A 23,987-nucleotide genomic window follows, 5' to 3' on the forward strand; every position below is an offset into this window, starting at 1 on the left:
AAAGTTACTGTTAATATTATCTCTTGTGTTTTAGTACTGTTGCAAAGAAGACACATGCAATGATACAAAAGCTGAAGAAAGAAGGGAAACTATCAGGAGGCCTGTTAACAGCATTATTAAATTGCAGAACTTTGGAAGAATTAGACCATGTGGTCAGTGTATTAATCTTTTTTAGATCATGTTTCAGTTAAATGTAATCTTGCACAACTAAATAGTGCATAATGAAAAGTATATAGCATGACTAGTATATTTCCCTGTCTTTTAGTAACAGGGTTTTTTTTTGTTTGTTTTAAGTCTGCGCCTTATAAAACTGGAAGTAAAGGCACCAAAGCCCAGAGAGCAAAGCAGCTGGGATTAGAACCTGCTGCTCTTTCTCTTCTGCAGAATCCTATGGAACTCAATCTCTTTTCTTACGTTAGACCCAATATCAAAGGTAAGCACTCTGCTTCTATGAGCAGTAATGTCTTAAATGCCTTAAAATGGTTTAAAAGGGTTTTAAATGTTTTTAGTTGTGCATAAGTTGTTGGAAGTTATGTAACTATTTTAAATTCCACAGATATTTTAGCAAGATGCAGTAACATTTAAATTTAGGGTCATATTTCTGCTTTGTTTCCTGTCTTTTATATTCAAAATGGTAGTAATTGTGCTATACCTTAAAAAGAAGCCTGGAGACATTAGGGGATAGTTCAGGTCTGTATTTGGTTGTAGGAGAGAGAGAATTGCACTACACACCTGAGACCTTTCCATGGTTCTAATCCTATTTGAATCGTTAACTGAAAATTTGACCCTGATTTTATAAGAAGCTTATGCTCATACTCTTCACAGAAGTAAATGTCACCCATCAAAGCATATCTTAATAAAAAATTGGCCTTAGTGGCTGAGAGGGAGTAGGAGAGTTTTTCCTTTTGGATGACAGTAGGGGTTGCAGAAAATATAATCTCTGAAATTTGAGCAGGAACTTAAACTATATGATTGTAACGTATATAGACTACAGAATTCTGTTTCTTTATGAATGCAGTTATGGGTGAATCTGTAGGGGGCAATCTCTGACAAAAAAAAATCAACATTGTTGCAGCCTTCTGTATGGTGTTAAAATAGAGAAATGTTTTTCTTCTCCCCTGCCCTAAGATTTTACTTTTTGAATTTTAACATACTAATGCTGAACCTGACTTCCAGCTTAAGTCATCCTTTTACTTAAATATCATTTATAAAGTGACCCTACCTTGGCATTGAAAATCATTTGACAAATTTTCTGATCTTGGCTCCCCCTGAGCAGCTGGTACCTCTCTTGCTTCAGAGTTCACATCTTTCCTTACACAACTTGTAGATCCAAGATGGGATGCCTTCCTGAGTTGGCTGAAGAGTGGCTGGGTCCTTTGGGGGCTCTAGCTAGGGGGAAGCCCCAGGTGTAGTGTTTTGCATAGGAACTTGAGCCCAGGTTTTTTAACAAAATATGTTTATATATTTAATGAACTCTTCTTAACATTCTGAAGAGTCTACTTGTAGACCTGATCCTTCTTGATAAGGAAATTAAAGTACTCTCAAACTTTGAGTTTACTGTGGTTTCCAGTACACTGAAAGGACAAATATAAACAACGTGGATATTAGGGTTCTGAATTAATGGTAATAGTTTGAATAAAAACTGTGTATTTGTTATGGACGGCTCAATGAAGAATTGTGCTCAAAGTGCTCTTTTTACTTGAAAAAGGTTAGTAACACTACCATGAGGAATAAGGTGGTGTACCACATACAAAATTCAGTATGTTTCTAAATATCTATGGTGTGACCTGGAGACTCTGTTCCTGATTTGTTACCTATTCCAAAAGGATACTTCAAGGTAACCACAGAAATAACAAAAACTATCAATTGTGTAATGAGGAAAAAAAAATCTGCGCAAATATTTATTTTGAAAACACTGTGGGGAGAGGGGTACCTTAGGCAGATATGGAATAACAGACTGTTTTAAAGGTATGTAAAAATTAATGAATCATCTAGAGAAGACAAGTATGGGATTTTTTTCATGTGTCATAACCCAAGAATGGAAGAAGGGGGCTTTCTGCTCAAACTGACTAGCGCTCGTGAATTCCAGAAAAATAGTAGTTATTAGAGCTACACAGTTTCTTCAAAAGGATATTGAACCTCTTGCAAGGCATTAGACAGTCTAGGAGAGAGCAGAGTAAAAAAATAATGTGTATTGTAGGAGACAATCCCATGTCTGCCAAATCTAGGATTCTTGTGTTTTGCTCTGAAGCATTTGTTACTGGCTATTGCCAGAAACAGGATTAGATATATTGATTTAAAATACAAGATGTCAGTTTTGTTCCATAGCCTTCTGGTTCTGGCCAGTTGCACTTCCATGCTGAGAAGAACACAGTGCCACCTTTTTGCATGTGATGCATCAGAAAGCTCAATCTGAGCAGTCCTTTGAAGCGAGGGAGAGTTCTGGGTGTCTCTGTGAGTGTCTCTGTGTGTATTGGAAAGCTGAATGATTTTGCTATCGTGTCTCTAAAATAATTTGGCTATGGAGACATTTTGTAACTTCACTGTTTGAACAGTGTTTTCATGGGAGAGGATGAGGCAGCCCTGACCTCAGAACTGTCATTGTGCAAACTCCTGCTGCAAACCAGTAGAAATATAAAACTATTACGTACAGAAAGGACGGCATTGCTTGCAAAGATACTAAGTACTTCCCGTATCAGTAAAAGAGTGTGTGAACTTCTGCTGTGATTACTCATTTTGTTAAAACCTCACAAATTATACTCAAATATCCAACTTTACTATTGTAAGTAGTTTGATTCCTTTGCATCATAAATGTCAAGACCTGTTAGTATTGGCCTCAAGAAATGATTCTTGTTCTCTCATTTTAATTTTTTTTTTGATTGCATTGATCACTCTAGAATCATAAAAATATGATAATGGTTTCAGATGTTTTAGAAAGGAAGCTCAGTTAATAAAAAATTCTAACAAACTAGGATTTTTTGGTGCAACCTCTGCAAATTAGTCAAACATCTTCTATCAGTTTTCTTCCAGTTTGTATATATTTAAGGATATTTCTTTGTGCTTATGCAATTCTGCAGAGTACTTTGTCATTTTAGCCTTTTTGTAGTTACTAACCATCTTTTCTTCTAAGGACTTTCAACCATCCAGGAGGTAGAGGCTGGAGTACAGCACATTTTAGCTGACATGTTTGCGAAAGATAAAGATACACTGGATTTCATCAGGAAATTGTAAGTTTGGATTTACTTTCTAAGCTTTCCAGGTTGCATGGTAAAATTCAGTCTCCTAGTGTGCAGATACAATTTACTGTTTTCTAATGATGTGAAAACGGTTTTACTATGAGATTGTGTTATGCCCATTCCTTCACTTGTGCTGGAGGCATTCTTTGGCCTTTCTGCCTGTCCAGCTGTCTGTGATGGAGAAATCTGCCTGAGAACGTAACAAGATATTGTGACTCCCAAAGAGTGCAAAATTCTCTGTGGCATTGTTACAGATGGAACTGGTCTCCCTTGCAGTTACAGGGTGATCTATAAGGGAAAAATATCAAACTGTAAGGGAAATCTCATCATTCGTTCAAGCTACAACTTTTCAGAGGTGTGTCTGCTTAAGCAGCTGCTGTAAAATTTAGTGCTTGACTTCTGTTAGTGTAGAGAACATGAGGTAATGGTTGATTATGGCATTGATAGTCAATCAGCAAGTAAATCTTACAGTTTTTAAAGCAGGAGTTATTGATCCTTGGACTGTGCTAGCTGAATTTAATTTTTCTTATATAATGACTTCACGGTATCTGTCATATCTGGGGGTTCAGTGACAGAGGACTAGTTGCTCACTATTCTTTTTCCTCTGCTGCATACCATTTGGGACAGAGAAGAGGTTTATCAAAGAACAGGTACCTTCTTAGGCATATACAGTGTTAGTCTGAATCTGCTCAATTCTGCTTAGTTGACCCTTGTTTGCTATTTGTGGTGAGTAATGGCCAACTTCATCAAAAGGCTAATTTCAATGTGTGGGTTGTTTTGTACAGAACATGCTGTCATTATCAGACTACCATTTTCATTCTTCAGACAACCAGAAGCTTCTTAATTGGATCCATGGTGCTCTACAGATGTATCGTGTTGGTCTAAATTAATACATGTTATATGTATAATAATCATTAACATGCAGTACTTTTGAAGAGTATCCAGGAAGCTAGCTGCTTGGAACTTAAGTTACTTCTAAAAATAAAGTAATTAATATTTCTGTGAGTGTTAGGTGCTCAAAGCAAGAAGTCAGTTCTGACACTGGGTAGAAATAAAAGAGAGATGTTACATTTGTATTACATAGACTACTTTTATAACTTTTGTTGCAACTTCCTAAACTTTGTCGTGTGAAGTTTTTAAGTGACCAAACTGAAGTGCAGATGTTGGCTTTTGAGTAACCATGCCTTTCACAAGAAGGCCTGGGTCTGCATTTTCTGAAGTTTGCTTTCTTCTGTTGGTACACTCCATTCGGTATAGTCATTTCAGTCTCAGCATTAAGATATGTAATACAGTTCTGCAGATGATTACAGAGTTAATGTAACTTGTAACTGGGCAGACTCCAAACTTCATTTTTTACTTAATACAAGCACCTTTTAAAAGTTTCATGTTTAAAAACCTTATTAACATTTTGTTTCTTGTATTTAGATGTCAGCAAAGATACATTTGTATCCAGTCAGCTTTGGCAAAGGCGTCATCCAAAAATATAAATGAGAAAGATATTGATAAATTCCAACTATACCACGAGTTTTCTTGTAATATAAAGAACATTCAGCATCATCAGGTACACTTACAAAATTATGGGTTTATTTGTTACAATTTTAACTGTAGCAGTGATGACTTTGCTTTTGAATTTTGTTGCTTTAAAACTGATTTTACTGATATTTGATTTTACATTTCAATTACCAAAGATAACGGAGACTTTTGGATTCTTGAAATACAGGACTAAACTCTTAAGCACTGTGTTAAGAAACTGAGTAGAGGATCCTCAGTTTRTCTGTTGTCTAACTGATTTTTATTAAACAAATTCTTATTAAACAAATATTTATAACAGTTTGGCTAGTATCAGAGATTTCAATACTGGTATGATTTATTTTCTCTACGGTAATAAATCATGTGCTTCCCCCTCCCTCCCTTCCACTGGTGTCAAGCACTTACCAAGTGTTATGAGGAGGGGGATAAAGGCTAGGTGATAAGAGTAGTGGCAGAGTAGTGGAAGCTTTGTGGTTAGTGTAAGCATTGGAAGCAAACTCAGATAAACTTACTCTTTGCGTTGCCTTTGGATGTTTGCTGTGCTGCTGAGTCAGCTCAAACTGTGCTTGTGGCCAGAGTCCTCTGAGCTGTTTGGCTCTAAACCTGTCAGGTGAAACTGGTGAAAAGCATTAGGGAAAGCTCTAAAACATTGAGCTGGAAGGTGACCTATAAAAGCAGCTCTCATCAGCAGCAGCTTCTTGTAGAAGCTGAACAATCCAAATAAAAAGGCTCTGAGGAATGTCCCATGCACTAGCCCCTGCAAACAGGGGTATGTTTAGCAGGTCATCAGTATTGCCTCTCTAAAACATCTTTGGTTATCCCAAGCTACAAGCCTAGATCTATATGACTAGGAAAAGGAATGACGGATGAAGCAATCTTACATGCTGATGAGCGACTGCCTCAACAGCTAGGCTGCCCCTGCAACTGAAGCTCAGCTGCTGAACTGTGATGCCCTCTGTAATGCAACTGTCAAGACCTCTGCACTGATGCATTGCTAATCACCACATGAACTGTCTCTCCTCCCAGTCACAGTTGCAGAGCTTTAAAAAAAAAAAATTATTTATTTTTTAGATGATTCCAACTGAAAACATCCTTTTAGTTTAGATGGCTGTCTTAATTTGCAACTGAATTCCTTTTGTAATCTTTGGTAGGCTCTCATTTTCTCTCTGGTTGCCATTTTAAAACAGTAGGACACTTTTGAATTAATAATGGATTTTCCTGCCTGTCTTGAAATGAATTTGTTAGGAGAAGTATTTCGCAAGCATATGCAAACTAATTTTAAACCACCCTATAATATGGACTTCAGTGTGGGGTACAGGACAATATTACTACAAGTGATTTTAATAGGCAGGCCCTCTATACATGTGTGAAGAGGTACTTGTTTTGTTTTCTTTGTACTGAGTAAGAAAGTTTCCTGTATTTATATCAGTAATCATCTGGTGCAAACTTGTGTCTAAAGAGTCTGGAAAAGTCAAAAGAGCAAACCAAGACTACTGTGATGAAATATCACAAAGGTTTGTAGATTCACCAGGAGATTAAGTGTTAAGCAGTATGGGTTTTTCCTTTGGCTGCTTTTCTGTTAAATGAATATTTGAACACATTGGTTGTCACAGAGCGTTTAGCATTTCCAGCATTGAGAGTGGTGAATGTTGAGATGTGTGATTTATATTGGGTGTTCAAGTATTTTCTGGAATAGTGATGATATGGTTTACTTTTGTCTAAGGCAGAATTTTGCTTCCATTTTGCATAAGGGAGACTGTTGCTCAGGCAGAGCCAGGGCTAGAAACCAGATTCTGACCACGTGGCTGCGCTGCTCCTCATCCAGGACATGTCCTCATTTTGTCTAGTTGATGTTAGGATTAACTCAAAATCTGTGTTTCTTTCAGCGTTTTTGTTTGCTTGCTTTTTATTAGACAGTAAACTTAATGCCTCTTTCTTTTCCTCTTCCTGGTCTTCAGCAAAGTAATAACTATTATGTTTTCACCAAGTAGTCCTGTTATCACTTGATGTCTTCTGCACTCTTACTTGTTGTCTTTCATCTTCTGTATGTAACTATTATGACTTATTCTAACATATTGAACACTTCTCTATTATTGAAGGTCCAAGTTGTTTGTGCTTTGCTGAAGTTTCAGGGCCTCAGTCATGCTAGGGCTCTTCTGTGCTAGTCAGGGAACAAAGGCATTTTATGATCATCTCTGACATGTGCAGTTTGGCATTTAAGTTCTTGATTTTCTCAAAATGTTGCAACTTTGTTGTTGTTTTGTTTTTGTTAACTTTCTGGTTTCTTTCTTTTTCTCACTTTTGCTTTTTGATGGTGAAATAAGGAAAGAAAAATGTGTTTTATCTGCCATTTTATCCTTAAACTTAGACCTTAGTATTGCACTAGTCTTGCTCATAATCTTCCATCTCTTTATTTACCAGACCTTATTATCCTGCTAATGCAAATGATCAGTGTTTCACTTTTATTTTCTTGGATTACAGTCTTATTTTTTGATACCTTAAAGTCTTTTCATCTAAGACTTTGAAGAAAAGTCTTATCTGTATTCAGAAAGCTGTGTAAAAATGTATTCTTGAATCTGCTTTGAGAGAAATGTTTAAGAAGTTTAAGTTAAGAATTCCTGTGCTTTGGTTCAGAACTTCTAGAAGAAGCCTATACCTACAAATGAGGTAGAGAAGTTGGAAATTTGAGGAGGAATTTTCAAAACTTTCTAGCCCCCCAAGACTGTATGTTAAATAGCTGTGTTTGGGTACAGTCTGTAAAACTGATTATTTTGAAGGCCTTTTCTGCTCCTTTGGTGACTGCTCATAGATGAGCATTCTCCATATATTTAGCTAGATGGAAAAGTGGAAAGCAACTTTAAATCACCTCTTTACAGACTTCCACAGAAAGGATTGTATTTATTTATACAGATAAAATACTACACTGAAAATGGTCATCAGCTGAAGGCCTTTATCAAATCTTATTCCATTTATCAAAAAAATACAGCTTTCATATTATATCACAGATCTTTATGTCCCAGATTTACTGAGACTCACTAAGTTTTGCATATACTTTTTATATATAGATAAAAATAGTTTGTTATATTTACTATTTATATATAATATATAGTATATAATAATATATATTATACTTATATATAACATAGTTTTGCATGCTTTGCCAAGTACTTTTGCCAAGATATAGGCCTGTATGCAACCTTAACTTTGCTCTACATCTGCATGTAATTAAAGGCAATAGGAGTAAACTCACATGTTATGTGTAAGACAATAAACTCTATGATCAAAATATTTATAGCCATGAGTGTGCCTTGCAGTGTATATTAGAATAAGGTATAATGGTGTGCAGTAAGCTATTATTTCATGTGCTGTTGTTCAATGTTAATGAAAGCTGGGTTTTTTATGCGTTTAGACGTGCCATGAAATAAATGATCGGAAGGGTTGGAGTCAGGTTTTCTGACTGAAAAGGTTAAAAAACTGAACCTGAAGTAAGGAAAAGTTATTTGTATAAAAAAAAATGAGTCCAGATTTTGGCATGATCAGTTAATCTGACTATTTTGTGGGTGTTTTCTGCTGGAACATTTTTGCTATCAAGAAGTTCAACTTCATTCCTTCCTTTGACATTCCTTCCTTCCTCTCTCCAAAGAGAATCCAGCCAGACTCTTTCAGGATGTGCCTGTCTGTATTAGCTATCTAGACATAGAAACACTGCCACAACTAAGGAGAAAAAAAAACCTTTTGCCAGTATATTTGAATTTCTGACTAATAGTAAACAGTTTAGTATTTGTGTCTTCCTTGAGGTTGCATTCCTCTGTTTGGAGAAGATAGAGTTGGTGGGAGGAAAAAGATTTATTCATAACCTGTAATATTTGAGGCAAGTGCTCTCTTTTCAATCTCTTTTAAAAAAGAATTTGAAATTAAAGTGCTTGGCAAAATAGGCAAAACTTATGCAGTGAGTCTCAGTAAGTCTAGAAAATAAAGATCTGTGGTATAATATGAAGGATGTTGGATTTTTTGATAAATGGAATAAGATTTGATAAATCTTTTTTGTGACTAAGTCAAATTATTGTTCTTGCTTTCTTTTAAAAAAAAGTTAGCTTTTTTCACTAACTCTTCAGCTGGATCTGTTCCAGTTTTGCCTAAGAACAGGCTTCCTCCAGACCTGAAAGATTACTTTGTGTCTATTGAATGTTACCTAAAGAACAAGCACCTTCATCGCCTTAAGAGGAGAAATTGATTAGTTACTTTTTTAACTGAGCATTTCCTAGATTGTAAATGACATGAATTGAGAAGAATTACAACAGGATAGAGACTGTTTAAGAATAAAGGTGTTAAAAATATTTGCTTGTGCAATACAGCTGTTTTAAGGTCGGCTGCATGAAACATTCTACAGACTGGTTGCCGGTAAATAAAATGCGATGCAAATATTGACCCCACTAACAGTGTAGTGAATGATGACAACATAATTCTATCAGATATATTCTTTTTCCTGAGCATCATTTTGATTTTGTTTTAGCTTGACATTTAGCTCTTTTTTAATAAAATCAGAATAAACATGAAAGCATTTGATTTGTTAAAATATGTCTTTCTAATCTCTACATGAAAACATTTGCTTTGGCAATGAAGGTACCTGATGCGATAATATTTCACATGCAATTTTTATTATTAGCTTTGTTGTTCAATGATATGTCAGGCTTGGTATGTCACAAGAGCAGTAAAGTTGAGGAATATAAATTGGTACTATGTCCTGCAGTCATTTTAAACTGTTGTATTTAACATATGTGACATGTCTGAGTTAGCTAGTGATTGAATTAAAGTTCATGATTGACACAGAATGCTCTATTGTGACAGTGCTTAGGGCCTGTTACATACAGCAACATGTGTAGTAATATAGGAATATCAACTTTTAGCAGTTTTTTTAATGATTTCTGCACTTTAAAGAATTTTGGAAAGGAAAATGAAATCTAAAAGCCTGTATTATTTTATCTGTAGCTGCTTCTAATTTTTATTCTGTTTCTCAAAGCCCTTAGTGCCTTTATTTATTATCTTTTTAATAAATACTGTAAGGTCTGCTTCAGGTGAGCATTCATTGTCTTTACAGTGAGATGAGACTAATAGGGAACTCTCAGTATCTGCCATTTGTACTGTGATCCTGGTTTTAAATGTATAGTCACAGATGTCCATTTAAAATAGAACTTTCTATGCAAATAGCACTTGTGCAACCAGATTTGTATTTAACTCATGAATATGCATTTGTACCCACAAGACTGTGCCAGAAATATGTGCATACATTTTAAGGCCGGAGTATTAATATTAATTTAAAGATGTATCTACAATATTTTCAGCTGTTTATGATCTAGGTTTAAATAATCAAGAACTCATCCTCTTACAAATTAAGCTGATTACCATAGTGTCACATGTTCTGATGCATAATTAATTTTAAATTTGGATTTGCTCTTGGGAAGCAAAATGAAGCCCGAAGCATAGAAGAAACTTTCTCACTTTGTGGTCTCTAGTTATGATTGGAATCACTTTTCAATTAATTTCTTGAATTTTAATTTGGGTTATTAAATAAGGTTATTTCAGCAACTAAATTCATGCTGACTTGTGTGTAAAATAAACTGGATCTTGGGATTGCAGACTGCAGGGAAAATGTATGCCATGTTCTGCTACAGCATAATTTAATGTGTTTAAATTGTGGATGCTATCTGTACATGCTAGTGCTTTGTGAACTGTTTTACTGTACCACCATTGTGATTTGCTACAGAATGTCAAGCAAGCGCATACACAAATGTTGATAAGTTTATCTTTTGGATATTTTGTGTGTCACCTGTCTCTGCCATTTATGTTTGCACTCAGATTCTGGCCATTAACCGAGGGGAAAATCTGAAGATCCTGACAGTGAAGGTCAACGTTCCTGATGGGGTGAAGAATGAATTCTGTTGGTGGTGTGTCAATGAAAGGTCTGCATAAGCACATATTCTTACAGAAATTCTTTTCCCCCTGTCCTTCCACCCTCCCCCCACCCAGCATGAGCAGCTACATACTGAAACATACCTCACATGTCTTGTTACATTAAGAGAATAATTTAAACAATTATTTATTAGATGAAATTAGTGAATGGCTAATTCTTATTCCGTATTTCCACCTGCTGCAGCATTATACTAATGAATATGATGCTTTTGGCCATGTTTTGGGAATACTGGCACCGTTCTTCAATCAAATAAACTTTTAAAAATATGCAAAGGCTTGATGAAATGTGGATATATTTTGAATTTACAATATGCATTGCATGCAGTAGTCATTAACAATAAGAATTTGTAAAATTGAATAGAGTTTATTTCTAGGTTCTAAAAATACTTTTATATATATGATTAGTATTTAAAGGTGGCAATCTTCAAAATATAAGATAAAATTGAAAAAGTGTCATTTCTAATAAAAATTGGACCCCCCCAATCCAAAACATAGTATTTTAGATCTGTTAAGTATATACTTTTAGTTCGAGTTCCACAAATACACAGAATTGCATTCATTGACCTGTTTTAAAAAAAAAAAAAAAAAAAAAAAAGGAAAGAAAAGGTTTTATGAGGCAAACATAAGTATGGCTGTCTTCAGCCCATGATTCTCATGTTTATATATAAAATGAGCTGAATTTGTGCATTGTGATCTCTGGTTAAGTCAGAAAACTGGGCTGCAAATAGTGGGTGATTCTTTTATTTCTTACTGATTTGCTCTGGCAAGTTGCTTTTTTAAGCTTGTTCTATGGCTTGTTTAGTGTTGCAAAGCTCTCTGAGATTTTGTTGCAAAACATTAGGTATAAGTATAGGTTGTTTAGTTCAGTATTTTGTTCCGTATATTAGTCTTTTTATTGGAAACTGGACTTTGGCCCCTTTTGTAGAATATTATTATCCAAACTTCATGTATTTTGCCTGCACATATAAGAGATAGGTTTCTCTTTTCCAATAATTTGAGATATTGGGTGTTGCTTTCAGAACGTCTTAAAAATTCTTACATTTGCATCTTAACATTCAATTAACCAGGGGAAGAAAGAAGTTGGGAAAAAATGTTTTTCTGTAATATGTAAATTATATACTGTGATGCTGTTTTGACATGTATTTTCCTTCTTCACCAATTCCAAGAAAGGAATATAGTTAAAAATGCACTTCTTCTCTGTAGAAAATTAATAGATCTGCCTCCAGTATGGAAGCCCTGAAAGAAATTAAAACATTCCTTGGCCAAATAGGATAGTATGATCTGAGTATAATAGTAAATCACTTTTCAGGGAAGCAGCAGGATTCATAAACACACTTTAAGTTTCATTTAAGTTTTAGTACGTGTAATAGAACACTTCCCCCTCCCAACATGTATATTCTATAGGCAAGAAATATCCATCAGTTTTGCTTTTACTGCATCCGTGACAGAATTTGGAAGCACTATGAGCCACAGCTATTGGAACAGCTTGTCAGTGCTACACAAATGAAAGCGGGATGTAAATTGAGATATTTTTGATTGATTACACTTTTGTGAGTCATCCTGAGATAAAAAGAATATTGACCTTGGAAATGGAACCGTTTATTAATACTTAGCATTCATGAGGCTATATATGCTCATAGGTTTTACTATTTAGGGGCAACTTTTCCTCCACCAAAAAATTTCAGAAGGAATCGTTTTAGTACATCTTGGTGCATGACAAATACTGATCTTGCTTGTTAAATGGCTGGCAACGGTGTTACCAAATTGACAAATATTTCCTACTGAACGTGTATTCTGCTTTAGAAGCTTGGAAATGACTGCCAAGGATTATTTTTATTGTGTTGGCTTACTGGGTAGAACAGAAGGTTAAGAATATTTGCTTGGGACAAGGAGTTCGAAACTTGAGGAAGGTATTAACTAATTTGCTCAAGGTCACACACAAAATCAGTTGCAGAACCAGAAATATTACCTAGCTAGAGAGTTTGGCCAGTATGCTTGCCACAAGACAGTATCACCTACTGCATATTGAATTAGTAACGGATATGCTAACCCTTAATTGTTCTCCTGAGGCATTTTTTTTAGCATTAAATGCTACTGAATGGAAAGTGGGTTTTGAAGTCTGGAATTCTTCATTATTGTGTTGAACTCCATGTAGTCACCCTCTAAGAAGACTTGTATTTTCCTTGCAAGTTCAGTATATATTTTTTTATGTTTGTAGTAGCATTTATGTTTTCTTGAAATTCAGGATTGTGTTGAAAACTCAGGAGGAGTACATATCCTTAAACCTGACACTACAGGTGGGAATAAAATCTATTTTTTTCCAGAAAATGGCATCCCTGTGGGGTTTGACAGCATACATAACTCTGTTAGCACTAGGACTGCTCTGGTCCTGAAGATGTAATTGTGAACTGGGGCATGGAGAAAAGAACAGTGAGAAACAGCCAGAAGAGGTTCTGCTTGGCTGGTTTTAAGAGTAAAGACAACTTGGAATTCTTCCTTCAGAAGAGGGGTGAATTTTCCAAAGTGGGATTGCATCCTAAAAAATGACTTCACAGCAGTTTCCAGACAAAATTCTTAGATCCTGTGTAAAGTCCATATTATAAGGCTTTAAAGGAATGTTTTGTGTATGGTTAGCAGTTTGGTATAACTTTCATGTAATGTTTTGGAGGAAAACAAATTAAAGCTCTGCTTTATGTAATTCAGGTCTAAATGACTAGCTGTACACTTTCTGAAACAGTCATTAATTAATACTAGTTGTTCTTATCTGGGCTGCATAAATTCTGTTGATGATGTATAATATAATACGCCCTTTGAGATGTATTAGTGTATACAAAGCCACTTAGGTTTATCATGGTCTGTGTTCTAAGCATGTGTTCACAGAGGGCTGATGAGCATAGTAAGATGATACTATTTTTTTTATGGAGGTTTTCTGAATAGGGATTCATTTAAAGCATTTTAGAAGTTAGTTCTGTGTTAAATAATCAATAAAAATTTTGTCTTAGGGAGAAGTTTAACTAGGCTTAGATGATCTTTAAAGGCATACAGACATGCTTGTGCCTTGTTTTTCACAACAATATGGATTTTTCTCTTTCCTCACAAAGTATTGGAATCATTAAAATACAGTATTTGCTATGAATTGAACTTGCTATTTGGATATTCTTAGTTTTGTGATATGCCTAGAATTGGTTTTGTAGCACTTTTAGGATTTCTAACAGGATTTTGCCTGAATCACTTTTAGTTGTATATAGGCAGGTAATAAAAATATCTGCTGTGATAACCTACTTGCTGAGAAAAGGTTTACTAACTAACTTTAATGGATGGAAGAGAGAGGGGAACAGCTTTCCAAATTCGTTCCTATCTGTACTGAGGATACTTCCTGGGGGAATTTAGTCATACTTAACACCTGTAAAAAATTTCATGTTTACAGGATTGTGTGGCGATAAGGGGAATTAAAGCCTCTGCCAGTTTTAATATGTATGGAAAAAGTCTCCAGTTACAAATAGGTATAATACAACTATTAGCAAAAACTCTTAGCGAAGTGATGAGGTCATGTGGCTAAGCACTCAAAACTCTGGAAGTTGTAAAACTGAATGGTAAGTTTAATTCTGCTCCCATGTCTGTATGCATTAATGCAGTGTTGACTTGATCACACGTTTCTCAACTATTATATACACAGACACTTACAAAAGTAAAAGGTGTTACAGGAAACTGTAGATCCCCTTAAACAACTGAAAAGCTCTCTGGGTAGGAGCAGTTTAGGATTTGCATTATTTCTGAGTTGAGTACAAGTAAACAAACCAAGAGTGAAATTCAGCCCTGTTTTTGCCTGGGCCTGCATCTGGGCACGTTTTCAGATGGCCATAATTCTATCTTGCTGCATTTTAAAAAAAGCCTTACAGAAATTATCCAGATAGTTCAAAAAAAAAAAAAAATGTGTGTGTGGGGGAGCAAGCACACCCACACTTCCCCCATATGTACGTATGTCACCCAGGCATGGAAAAAAAAGACACCAAATGAAGAAAAGCATGGATGTTATCAATATTTTAAAAAGAAACACAAACAGCTGGACTGTAATAGAAAATGTTCACAGTCTTTATGTTATTTGAGTACTATGTATCTGGCTGTCTCCCTTCCACCCCTCTCCTTCTCCTTGGGAAGGCAGTCTCAGCGATTCAGTTGTAATTGTTCAGAGGATTTTTTTTTCCATAGTAACATTGACAAAGATAAAAAGGTTAATGGGGTGCCTATCTGGGATCTGCATTCTGGGGAGCTTTGAAACTGAGGACAAAATTTGAAGTAACTCATTGTGGCCCTGACCACTGTGCACATTCTCCTTAAAGAAGGGAATGTGCAAAAACCTTTGGCTTAGAAAATGCTGGGTTTGTTTGGTATTTTTTGGTTTTGTTTTGCCTTTTACTAGAATATTATTTATGCTTTAAACATATCTGTAACAGTGAAAGAGAAAAATAACTTGCAAACTGATTTTGTTTTTTGAACAAGTACTGCTGCAAAATTGGTAAGTTTTATTGTCATTTTGAATAGAGGCACTCAAAGCATTCCAGACGAAATTTGGATTGTGTTCCATTACTTGGCATTATTTTAGCACTTGAACTTCTGTCTGGACACAGTTGCCTTACGTCAATAGCCCTGTAGTGACATTGGTAGAGGATGTTTGGTCATTTTTTAGGTGTCAAGGAATAGAAAATAAGACAAATATAATGGTAATATGGAACCAACTTCTTCATTCAGTTGTGATAAGTTTTGACTTCTCTAAGTGAAGAGTAAGATTTAATTTATTTTTCTTATATTTTCTGTAAAACATAAAACATGATTTGAGTTCTAATATCTAAAAGAAATAGGCCTTGTACCTTGTCTGACAGTAAAACATGAACTGCATTAGTGTCTGATTCTGTTCACAATTGAAGCTATGACTTCCTTGCGTAAAAGCTGTAGTAGTTCTGCTATTTATAGGGCATTACACTGTAACACTCAATGTAGAAGACTTTTTTGGAAAATTCCTTTTTTATCTGAGTTTTTCCATATGTGCTGAAAATATATGTTTTTTTTTCTATGGGTATACAGATGGAGACCAAAACACTTTGTAAAACCAGAGTTAATGAGGATACTACAGAATTCAGTAGAGGATGCATATAAGCGCCTTATATATCCTCTCCTCTGTAGAGAATTCAGGTAAGTGCAGAATGATTGCTTATTTTCATGCTATTGATTTCTTAACCCCTCCCTGCCTTTTATTAGAATCTTTTATATATTTGAAAATATCAGTACATTTCTGACTGTGTTTTCGGAAGAAATAAACTGTGTAGTCTTGGTGCTATAGATTTCATTTGTGGCCCTATCCAGTTTAGTCTGAGATAAAGAAATTATATCTATGAAGTCACAGAATAGCAAGTGTGTTTGTTATTTTTAGGATATGTTCTTTTTACTGCCCCACCCCCCCACGCAGTCCATATTCCACTTTTTTTGCATTACTTGCCAGGGACAAATACCTGACCTCTGGCTATGGAAGAAGAAATATTTATGAGTTCCTGTGTTGTTGACAGTACATTTATCCAATGAAGTACAGTTTAGAGTTACATTACCATAATAGAATTGCTTCATTATCCTCATATTAGCATTAACCATTATGCCACTGAATTTTCCCAGGATCTGCTCATGTCACTGCACGAATACTGTCAGTGGCATTGTTCTGACTCCCTTTCCTCTACCTGTCTGAAAGGAACTGACAAAGCAACTGCTGTGGCTGGAAGTGTCCCTCATACTTGTCATCTCCATTTTGTGATAAATATAATAGTCATAATGTTAGTCTGATACTATTCCATGGATATTGTAATGGCTCTAGAGAATTCAGTAATCTTATTTCTAGTGATAATGTAGTAACAATGTCATTAGATGAAGTGTCACATGTAAGATGTTTAATATTGTTCTAAATTTAAAGAAAATTTAAAACTTAGTGTCAAAGTAGCATTAGGTAGTGCATTTGCATGGTGAAGTACGGGAACTGAACATATACTCCTTTATGAAATGATCAAAAAGGGCAGAAAATCTACTTTCTAAAAGCATTATCTTCTAATGAAGTATTGTGTCAGGCTTAATTTGCATCTGAAGTTTTCTTTATGGATAGTCTCCTTCTGAGGAGAAAAAAGCTACTGTTTATTGTTTATGCTGACAGGGCTTCATCTGCATTAGTCAGATTTCTTTATATTGTGACAAGATAGGGGCTTCTCCTTGTTCAGCTAGGTAGTCAATGGCTAAGCAATTCTAGGATAAGAGGCTCCCAGAAAAGGATCTTGGGTATGTTCTTGATTTTTTTATATGGCTTTAGCTGAAACACTTCAAACCTTATACTGAAGATATATCTTCTCTAAAATGGAAATAATACTGTTAGTACATTTCGTATGAGAAATTATTGCATAAGAGCTAGCTTAATTCCTTTATATACTCTGAGGAAGCATATTTTCTCTTGAGGGACATATGGATGAGTCTTCCATTAAATGTCAAAAGGAAAATGCAGTACTATAAAACTAGCCCTAAAAACTTGCCTGGTAGCTGTGCTGTAGTATGGCAGCACTTCCTGTATTTCATATCAAAAGCTGAGAGGAGAAAAGTGGCAAGGTTTTCCTCTGAGAGAATAGCCAGCCAAAAGCATGGTCCTGCTACATCTTACTTGTCTGTCTTGTCATTTTTTTTCTACTCCTCTGAATTAATCTTAGTATCTAAGGTGAAATTAATTCTCTTCCTTCTTAGGTAAGAAGAAGCCTTTTCTTTCCCGTAAAACATCTGGCAAGAGCTTTGTGAGGCTGACGGTGTGATTCTTCTGTTATGAATACAAGAGAAGCTCCCCAAAGCGTTAACATATTAGCTTCAGGCAAAGCTTCCTGGTGCCTGATCTAAATTTTAAAATCTATTTTGAGGGAGTTCAAATGGAGTTTATCAAAGAGACCTGGTTTCTTGGATCAGAAATGTTGAAATGATTTGTGTTGGTTATTGAGACTATTGAGTATCTAAAATCAGCAATAGCATTCTGAAATGTAGTCCTTATATAACTTGTTAGATGTGCTGATCTGAAAAATGCCTGCCTGGCTGCACTCTTACGTTTCTGTTCGACTGAAGAGTTGTTTTCCAGGCACTTGTTTTCATGAACGTGGTTGGCTGGACACTTTTCCCCTCTGAAAGCAAGTGACAGCTGAAATTTTGAAGAGCAGATACTTCTAATGGCTTTTGGGTTGCTTCACTGCAATATGTTGTGTTTGTGCATTACTTTGCAAGCATGATTGCTTCAACTCACTTGACTAGTCGCCCTATGGTGAGGCTGGTTTTAGCTATCGTGAATTTCAGAGATTTTGAAAGTGTTGAGATCACTCCTCTTTGTGACCTTAGTACATGTAGCTACCTAAGTGAGGGGAGGTACTGTGTCCACTGTTTGGCCAAAATACTGAACATCTCATGACAGTGAGTCCAAGTGTTGGCTTCTGTCAAATGTGCGTGAAAGTAGTTGTCATTCCTAGGCTTCTAGGAATCAAACTCTTTTAGAGAGACTTGCCTTTTTAGTGGTGTTTGGCTTTATCAGGAGTAAGGGAACTGTAACATAAGGGTTCTTCAAGCTTCTTTTCTCATGTTTTTGCTTCATGGTTCCTATCACAGGTCCGTTTTGGCCAACACCTTTAATTTCTTTTAATTCAATTTTTAAAAATGAGTGTTTATATAACACTGAGGGGTTGCTGCAGTGGCAGATTATTGCAGAGTTTTCTGGGGGTTTTTTGTTTGTTTTGTTTTGTTTTGAAGTGTTTCTTCCCTTCCTTCCTGGATGTAGCTTGCAAATGAAAAGAATACAAAGCTCAGATGAAAAGAAAACAAAGCTTGCTGCCTGTTCTGAGGAGTGGATATCTGCTTATGTTTTACTCTTTGTGATAACTTGGCATGATGGGCAGTATCTAGTTAGGAAAAGCCCAGGAATGAAGTGATGTGGGATGAGTCCTGAAACAGATCTCCTATGAAGAGGAATGCAAAACACCTGCCAGTAGTATTCCTGGCCCATGACGACTTAACCCTTATCCTTCTTTTATTCTTTCTCCTCTCCCAACAGAAGCTCTTTCTTAGGAGTATTAGCAAAGGGCTGCTAAAGTACTTAATATCTCCTTTTAGCGTTAGTATTTCCAGCCCCCCCGCACTTTTTTTTTTTTTAATTATTAAATGTTGGAGCAGAAAGTTTCCAAGAGTGCATTGAAAATTCTGGTCATCAAAAGGATAAAACTTGCCAGCAAGACAGTTACCTTATTTATTGTTTAATTTCCTTTCTTCCACTCTCTGCCGGATACCATTATTTCTCGTATCTGGTATAATAATGTCCAGTGTTGCTTTTGGCACTTCAGAATACATTTTATTTTGTTGCAGTACTGCATGGAATAATTCCATCAAGATTTGATACAAGCGATGCGGCGTGGACATATTTTTTTAATGGATAATCCTTTCCTAATTTTCCATGCTTTCCCAAAGGGAATACTTTCTTCTCTGTCTTCAGAGACACAAACATTTCTCTGTATATCTTGTTTCGCACCTGAAGCTAGTTTGCAGACATTTTTCCATGGAAAGGATTGCCTCTCAGATTGTGTATGGAAGTGGGGAGTTCTAAATCTCAGTTTGAAAACTGAATCCTCTAACAGTGCATATAGAAACTAATAGGTCATTAGGTTATTTGCTTTTATTGAAATATAGCTGTTAGTTATCTCATGCCTGAGTGCTTCTGAGATTTTAAGGGATGGGCTTGAAATTGTGACTTCATCAGTACTCTTCATAACATAGCAACTGAGTAGTGTGGGGCTTTTTTTTATTTTGCAAAATAATCATTGTTCTTGTGTTTAAAGAGGAGGACCACTATCCTCCTTTGCCTTATATCTCCGTAATATTAATGAGAATTGTCAGAAATTGGAAAAACATAAAGCTGGGAATCTTGCCATTTGGATGAAGCCAGTGGTGCACTGAAAAAGAAAAGGATATTACATTGTCCAAGGTAGCTTGATATTTGTTCAAGGATCAAATGACTATCCAAAACTTAGAATTAAGGGCCAGTACTTGGGACGGTAGATCATGTCATTGATTCAAGCATTGAGTGGGAGGCAGTTAGAGAGAAAAGAGAGGTCTATATTTGAAATTAAAAAGACAGGATATTATGTAATAGCAAGGGCATTCATTATGTTCCTCCCATGCACCTGACACTTTCTGTAACATTTCCTGTTATTATGAAAATTTCTGTATATCCATGCCAATTTTAAACATGACTTCCATAAGGTGCACATAACTAATAGCATGTGTTTAGGGGCAAATTTAATTCCTGCACAAGACCCCCTTCACAGGTGGACTGATGTGAATTTGCAATGTGGGAACACTTGGCCTTGTGGCCATAGGGAGCCCATATTTCAGGGATAGATGAAAGGCAGAATTTGGGCTCTGTGTCTGTACAAAGTCTCCAGTCCAAGAGCATTCAACCATTCTTCATTACAGGCCACTTACAAACTTCATTTCCACACACAAGCTGCTGGTTGAACCTCTGTCATGCACATATGTAGAAGAGCCATATGACTGTGAGGCTTAAGTATTTGCTTCAGTCTTTTCTGGTCTCTCACAAGTGACATCAAATTGTTATGCTAACTGCATGGGCTAGAATTCAACCAACCACCTCCAGTCTATATCTCTGGACTCCCTATGGAAGAAGGTGGTTTTGTGGTTTGGATTTTTTTTATTTATTTAATACTTCAAGGATGAGGCAGACTGTGATGCATCGCAGGAGGATGCTACAAAACTGGATGACCAGGCAATGAAATGGCAACTGAAATTCAGTGCAGATAACTGTAAAGTGATGCTTGCAAGGAAATATAATTCTCCTTTTACACGGAAAACAATGAGCTCTGAGCTGCCCTGCTCTCAGGAAAAAGACTTTGGTGCTATGGAAGGTACCTCCACAAAAGTATTAGGTGCTCAGAAGATAAAATGTTGAGATTATTTAGGAAAGGAATAGAGACAAAACAGAACCAATGATATAGTCTGCCTGTATTTTGAATATTATGTACAGTTCTGGTCCTCTCATCTCAAAAAATGTATTAATACTGGAAAAGTCCCAGAGAAGGGGAAAAAGGGTAATGAACAAGGTATGAAATGGTTTCTGTGTGAAGAAGGGTTGACTAGGCTAGCAGTCTTCAGCTTGGAAAAGAGAAGACTTGTGTGATGAGTGGTATAAGGTTTCTAAGGATAATTTTTTTACTGTCTCATTCAATAAAAAAAGAACTCAGGGGTCCATCAAATGAAGTTAAGAGGAATCAGCTTCCAACCAAAAGGAGACAGCTATTCGTATGGTTTGTGATGAACCTACAGAACTTTTGCTAAAGGACTCTGGATGCAAGAAATGCACATGGGTTCAGTGGGAGACTGGACGAATAGTTGGACAAGAAATCTGTTGTGGACTACTGAGCTGAAAATAGTTGGAGGCTAGGATAAGATTATGGGACAGGTGTGCTAGTGCTGTTATTCCTGTTCCCTAGAGAGCTGCTTATAGCAGTGGTGTAGCAATTGAGACAAGATATTGGAATAGAGGGACCGCTTGTCTCAACTAGCACTGCCATTCCCATATGCTTGTTTTTAGTGGTGGTGATATCCAGAGCATCAGCTCTTTGGTGCTGAGAGGACATTTGAATTCCTAGGGAGTCTTGGAATGCATGTTTACCCTTCACCATCTAGCTCTAAATAATATCTGTGTTAATTTAGTATATTCTGTACAGAAACAACATGGTGGGAGAGTAAGGGGGATTCATCTCCTTTTGCATGCTTCCTTAGAAAATGCTCTACCAGTAATGTGTGGAAGAGAACAGTTGACTGAGCATTAACAAGATATCATGAAACTGAAATTTAGCACACCTACTGGAGGGGGGGGGATAGTTTAGGACAGAGAGGGTGAAGGAGTCAAGTTTCTAATATGCCACTTCTCCATATGTCCTGAAGCCTGTTGTGGTTTTCAGTCATTCAGTCTTCTGTTTGCTTGTTTCTTTAAAATATTTTTTCTTCTCTTTGGCTGCTCTGACCTTCAGAATGGGCACAATGGACTGGCTGTGAGGGAAGCTGTAGAACCAGCTGCATGTAAAATGCTGTCAAATTCACAGAAACTCACTGATGACATCAGTCTGTCTTTCTGAACCCACAGCTGCATACCCAAAAATGTGAATGACTAAGAGATCAGAGATACAGGCCATTTACCACAGATTGACAAGAGGATCTTTAGTCCACTTTACAAATGAGAGATGATGAGGACTTACCAGATCCCTCTTTTCCACTGTGTGATGAGACAGAGCTAAGCTGGGTATATGACTGGATCTTTGGCATGCTCAAGTCAGACTCTTAAGTTCTCCAACATCTGAAGATGTCCAATCCTTTCAGTGATGAATAAAAGGAAAGGAGTTGTACAGATGGTATTAAAGTTATGAATGCTTTTGCTTGCCTAATTATTCTAGTTATTGACCATGGAATGCAGTTGGAAATGGAAATGAATATCTGGGAAGAAAAAGAAAAAAAAAAAGCCCCAAAACAGGTGATGAAGAATATTTGTGTCCCATAACTTTTCAATTTTGCTTTCTTATATTAGAAGTCATACAATGACAAAAATATTTGTCTTTACCAGTTGTTCTCTCACTGGCCACTTTTGACAAATAAGACATCATGCATCTTGTACACCTTTACTTAAGACAACTGTGATTTGTCTCACCTAAATGAGAATACTTACTGCACAGTGTTAAAGCCACCCAAGTCAGTCCTTGGTGCACTGACTCACTTCCATTCCTTCTTTTGAAAAACATGGAAAAGAGAAAGATGGGAAATATTACGAACTTGTGAACTTTCTGGTTTGTGTTTTGCTGAGCAAGCAGAATACCCTCACAGAGCGACATCAAATCAGCACACTTCAGTTATGCTAGTTAAATAACGTAATTCATAGACCAGACTAGATGTCTCATGAGTGATAGAGTGTAAGCAATTAATTGGGTAGACCCTTCCTGTTTCTGTCTAGTCCATTTCTGGCCTAAATGATAATCCCTCTTCTCCTGAGTTGTGATTTTTCACTGGAACTGGGAAATTATGATGAATTCAACCCATGCCTTTTTCAAACCCAGTTTTCTTTGCAAGCAGATACAAGCTTTGATGGGAAATTGCTCTCCACTCAAAGTTATGATGAGTGAATGTTTCAATTGAAGTTGGTATGCGTGCATGCTTTTATAAGACTTACAGGTATTTCTACTATACTTGTAATATTCATCTCACCAGAATGAGATGGCCATATAACTGTTCCTTTTAAAAAAGTGTCAAAAACTTCATTGAAAGTGCAATGTTTATTTGAAGGTAATAAAGACCTATTGGAAAAAACTTACAACTTTCGAACAATTCAAAAGTGTGTTTGAAAGCTAAGTGGAGGAAAAATGCTTTCTGCTTTCATCCTTCTAAGATCAAAGTTAACATCTGATGCAGAGAAAGAGTCTGTAATGATGTTTGGAAGAAATCTTCGGCAGTTGCTTCTGACCAGCCCTGTTAGGGGTCGTACTCTGATGGGAGTAGATCCTGGCTACAAACATGGCTGCAAGTTGGCTATTATTTCACCAACCAGTAAGTGTCAATTCTGAATATTCTTTTGTTTTGAAAGGGCTGTTAAATATATTCAATTACTGTAAAGGATAGTTGTTACAAAACCTGTTTTTTTTATCCGATTTTTTTTTTTAATTATTATTTTGCTAAGGATTTTGTGTTTCCACACATCCTGTCATGCAAATTCCCTTCTTCGGGCATAAGGTTAAATTTTGTGTGTATGAATTCCAATGTCTCTTTTGGTGTTTTTACCCTTTTCTGAAGTAGAAGTTAAAATCCTCTCTGTCTTCCTGAGTACAGGTTCAAATAATTGTGCCTCTCAGTAGTCAGCAAAGAGCACGCCTGTCATTTTTATTGATTAACAAAAAAATTGAATTTAAATACTTGCTATAACTTAGCTTTTTTTCTATGTGTAGTATCTCAGACATCTGGACATTTTTTAAATCGGCCCCTTTCCTTTAGTCATTTGTGTGTTAATGTGAGCAGTCAGACGAAGTATTTGCAGAACTTTTTAAGTTCAATTCTTGGACAGATATAGGACAAAACCCTACCAGTGCACCCTAGTCTGATCTGGAGATACTCTGTATACCCACGAGAAAATGGTTTGTTTTTCCC

General features: G+C 36.2%; 1 protein-coding gene across 6 annotated transcripts in view; it reads left to right on the forward strand.

The window, feature by feature from the left end:
* Nucleotides 1-23,987, forward strand: part of SRBD1 (S1 RNA binding domain 1) — a 142,794-nt gene that overhangs the window by 11,120 nt on the left and 107,687 nt on the right. For all 6 annotated transcript variants that reach the window (XM_026077067.1, XM_026077068.1, XM_026077070.1 and 3 more), the window contains 7 exons: nt 35-152; nt 295-433; nt 3,131-3,227; nt 4,662-4,797; nt 10,623-10,726; nt 15,819-15,926; nt 23,236-23,393. In XM_026077067.1, coding sequence (XP_025932852.1) covers nt 35-152; nt 295-433; nt 3,131-3,227; nt 4,662-4,797; nt 10,623-10,726; nt 15,819-15,926; nt 23,236-23,393 — 860 coding nt within the window. The remainder of the gene's footprint in view (nt 1-34; nt 153-294; nt 434-3,130; nt 3,228-4,661; nt 4,798-10,622; nt 10,727-15,818; nt 15,927-23,235; nt 23,394-23,987) is intronic.

This window comes from Apteryx rowi, unplaced genomic scaffold (assembly GCF_003343035.1).
Source record: "Apteryx rowi isolate R43461 unplaced genomic scaffold, aptRow1 scaffold_447, whole genome shotgun sequence".
Taxonomy (NCBI): Eukaryota; Metazoa; Chordata; class Aves; order Apterygiformes; family Apterygidae; genus Apteryx; species Apteryx rowi.